This window comes from Palaemon carinicauda, unplaced genomic scaffold, assembly GCF_036898095.1.
Source record: "Palaemon carinicauda isolate YSFRI2023 unplaced genomic scaffold, ASM3689809v2 scaffold3421, whole genome shotgun sequence".
NCBI lineage: Eukaryota > Metazoa > Arthropoda > Malacostraca > Decapoda > Palaemonidae > Palaemon > Palaemon carinicauda.
Window position 1 is genome coordinate 8833 of NW_027171105.1, and position 3668 is coordinate 12500.

The following is a 3668-nucleotide window of genomic DNA, read 5'->3' on the forward strand; positions in this document are numbered from 1 at the left end:
TAATTTTATTTCCAGTACAGTGGCTGAAAACCTGAACCTTAAGGTGATCAGGGATAATGTATCATTAACTTTGAATGGTATAAATTCTTCTCGGAAATATTTAACCAGGTTGGTAGAAGCCAATGTTGAAATTAATGGGGTTGTTAAAGTAGTTAAGGCTTTATGCATTCCAAGTATAAGTATTTCATTGGAGCTTCCTCAATTGGGTAAAGTTGTACAAGGATTCAAAGACAGAGGTTACATGTTAGCTGATAAGAACCTTTCATGTCATGATAACTTTATTGATAATGTCGACTTCATTCTAGGGTCAAAGTCATGCCACTGCTTACCTCAGAATGAGATTTTATTTGGGTTAAATAGAACTTCAGTTTATGCTGAAACCCAGGCAGGGATATTATTGCAGGGTAATACAGACCAACTCCTTCAAGATCTTCCTTATTTACCATATAAAGTTAGTAGTGGTAATATGGCTACAGTTCCAGAGTTCAATATTGATATGAATATTAACAGTTGTCTTTTATCTGACCTTACCATTGAAGAAAGTTTACTCCCTACAGAATTTTCCATATTGGACGAGAAGGGAAACCTTATAGAATCTCAGCTTGAAAAAGCATTAAACAATGTTTTGGAGGAGAATTGTTCCAGGTACACGAACATGAGTAACGGAGGCCCAGAAGCTGAAGATTCAGAGCTTAATAACAAGCTAGTAAAGTATGCCCTTGATAATATGGTAAGAGATGGTGATGGTAGGATTGTAGTCCCTCTTTTGTGGAATTTTAAGGTGGCTCATCTATTGGGTACAAATTATGAGTTGGCTTTAATGGTGTTAAAATCTAATTTGAAGAAACTTCAAAAAGACGAAAATAAATTATCCCTTATGGACAAAGTATTTAAAGACCAGTTAAAGAGTGGAATAATTCAGAGAATTGACAATCTTCCCCAGTTCCTAGAAGAACACCCAAGTCACAGTTTCCTTCCCCACATGGGTGTATTTAAATTGAACAGGGAAACTACTAAATGTAGAGTTGTGTACCTCTCTAATCTTTGCCAAAAGAGTAAGGGTGGGGGACTAACAATTAGTCACAACCAAGCCATTTTTCCAGGCCCTACTTTAAATCAAAAGATTGTAGCAGCATTATTGCATCTGAGGTTTGGATTTAATTTGCTGTGTTTCGATATTTGTCAGGCCTTTAATAATTTATCTTTAAACGACGTGGACAGTAACAGGTTACTTTGTTTATGGTTCCGTGATGTAGAAAAGAAAGACTATACTATTGTAGCTTTTAAGAATGTTAGGCTAAGTTTTGGATTAAGATGTAGTCCAGCACTGCTAATGTTAGCTTTGTATAAGATTTTGATCCTCGATATTGATGATGAAAGTAAGTCTCTGGTCGAACTCAAAAAACTGATATATCAGTTGAGTTATATGGACAACTGTGCCATTGCTTTTGATTCTTCTGCTGAACTTGAATGGGCCTATAAACAGGTTAAAGGTATTTTTGAACCCTACCATTTTAGGTTACAACAGTTCATAACAAATGATTCTAATTTGCAAGAAATCATAGATTCAGAGAATGAGGTTAAGACTGATAGGAACGTAAAGTTGCTTGGTTTAGTGTGGGATCGGGAAAAGGACTGTTTATCCACCAAGCCCATAAATCTTGACATTAAGGCCAATACCAAGAGGGAAGTTTTACGTACTATTGCGTCCCAGTATGATCTTTATAATTTTAATGGCCCTTTACTTAATAGAAGCAGGCTCTTCCTACACAGATTACAATGTGATCAACACTTGAGTTGGGATCAAGCACTGGATAAAGAACGTTCGAGAGAATGGCAAAATATTGCTAAGCAAGCAAATGCTGCTCCTGTCATCAAAGTTCCTAGGTTTGCGGGAAGCAGAGATGACACTTACAAGCTGATAGCTTATTCTGACAGTAGCAAATGTATATTTGGAGTAGTGATATACATACAGTGTATTTCCACAGGTAAGCTAAGTTTTGCTTTTGCAAAAAATCGTATGGTAGGAAAAAACCTTCAATCTAAAAGTATGCCTTCCCTTGAACTACAAAGTATTGCCTTAGCAGTGGAATGTCTCTTAGATTTATACAAAGAATTATCGGGTCCCTCTTGCATTAAACCTATTAAGATTCAGGAATTAAGGGTTTATTCAGATAGCCTTGTAGCTTTATCTTGGATATATTCGCACACTCACAATCTTGATAAACTGCAGAAATGTTCTGTGTTTGTGAAAAACAGGTTACACGAGATTAGTGAACTGTGCTTAAAACACCCAGTTATATTTTCGTTTGTATCTGGAGAAGAAAATCCCGGGGATTGTATTACACGTTGTCTCTCTTATAAATCACTCATGAAAACTAACTACCATACAGGTCCAGACCTTGTAAATGCTCCAAGAATGGAACATAGTAAGGATACTTTGGAGTTTGTGGTACCAGATCCCAAAATGGATATTCAGATACCAGTAAACAGTTTGGGTGCCTACATTAGTAGTAAGGATATAGAAATTGAACATTTTCAGATGACTTCAAGAGTTTCTAGCTTTCATAGATTAATTTTGATTTATCGCAATGTTTTATTGTTTGTCAATAAGCTGAAAATTAAGGTGATGGCTAGGGATCCTGACAAATTTAACCATTTAAAGGCTTTTCGCAGTGATCATAATTTTTTTGCAGAGGCTAGTAGATTGTTGCTGTCCAGGGACCAGGGATGTTATTTTGCTGAAGAACTTGAATATTTTAACTCTAGTGAACGTTTACTTAAGGACGTGCCAAGAATAGTTGGACAACTTAATATTTATATTGACAGAGAAGGACTGTTAAGAGTACGAAGTAAGCTGTCCAGACTTAAAGATGAAGGGAGGTATAGGTTTCCTATTTTGTTGTCTAAGGATAGTACTTTAACTACATTGATTATCAGAGATTATCATGAACGGTTTGCTCATGCAGGTGTGTATTCTGTCTTGTCAGAGATGCGTAAAATGTTTTGGATGTCTAAGTCTTATTCTACAGTTAAAAAGGTGTTGAAGTCTTGTGTTGTGTGTCGACGTTTTAATGAAAGGGCTATCAAGCTTAACCAGAACTCTTACAGAGATTTCAGAATTAATGCACCAGAAATTCCTTTCAGGTATATTTTTATGGATTATATGGGTCCATATTTTGTGCATATTAACAGTCAAAAGGTTAAAGTCTGGTTATTATGTATAACTTGTAATTGGAGTAGGGCAATTAATTTAAAACTTTGCTATGACTTGTCGGTAAAGGAGTTCTTAAGAGCCTTCCAGTTACATTGTTTTGAGTTTGGTTTGCCAGAGTTATGCATTTCTGACATGGGCACTCAACTAGTAGCTGGAGCCAACATCATCATGGACTTTCTAAGGGATCCCGAGGTCAAGCTGTATTTGGAGGAAAATGGAGTCAAACCGATTCAGTTTGAACATTTTTTCAAAGGCCAGAGCCAACTTGGATCGATGGTAGAGACTTGTGTTAAGATGACCAAGAAGCTCGTCTATGGTTCTATAAAAAATAATGTACTAAAGGTAAGGGACTTTGAATTTTTGATTGCCCAGACTGTACATTTAGTGAACAGAAGGCCTATTGCTTTCAAAGAGGCTTTGCGTGGGGAAAATTTAGACGCATCAGTTCCTC

General features: G+C 36.4%; 1 protein-coding gene across 1 annotated transcript in view; it reads left to right on the top strand.

Moving 5' to 3' along the window:
- The first annotated feature begins 202 nt into the window (after window positions 1–202).
- LOC137636615 (uncharacterized) overlaps window positions 203–3668 on the top strand; it is a 5110-nt gene continuing 1644 nt past the window's right edge. Inside the window, exon 1 of the mRNA XM_068369013.1 lies at window positions 203–3668. This exon is cut by the window's right edge and continues 1297 nt beyond it. Within this exon, the coding sequence (XP_068225114.1) occupies window positions 242–3668 (3427 nt within the window). The 5' untranslated portion in view covers window positions 203–241.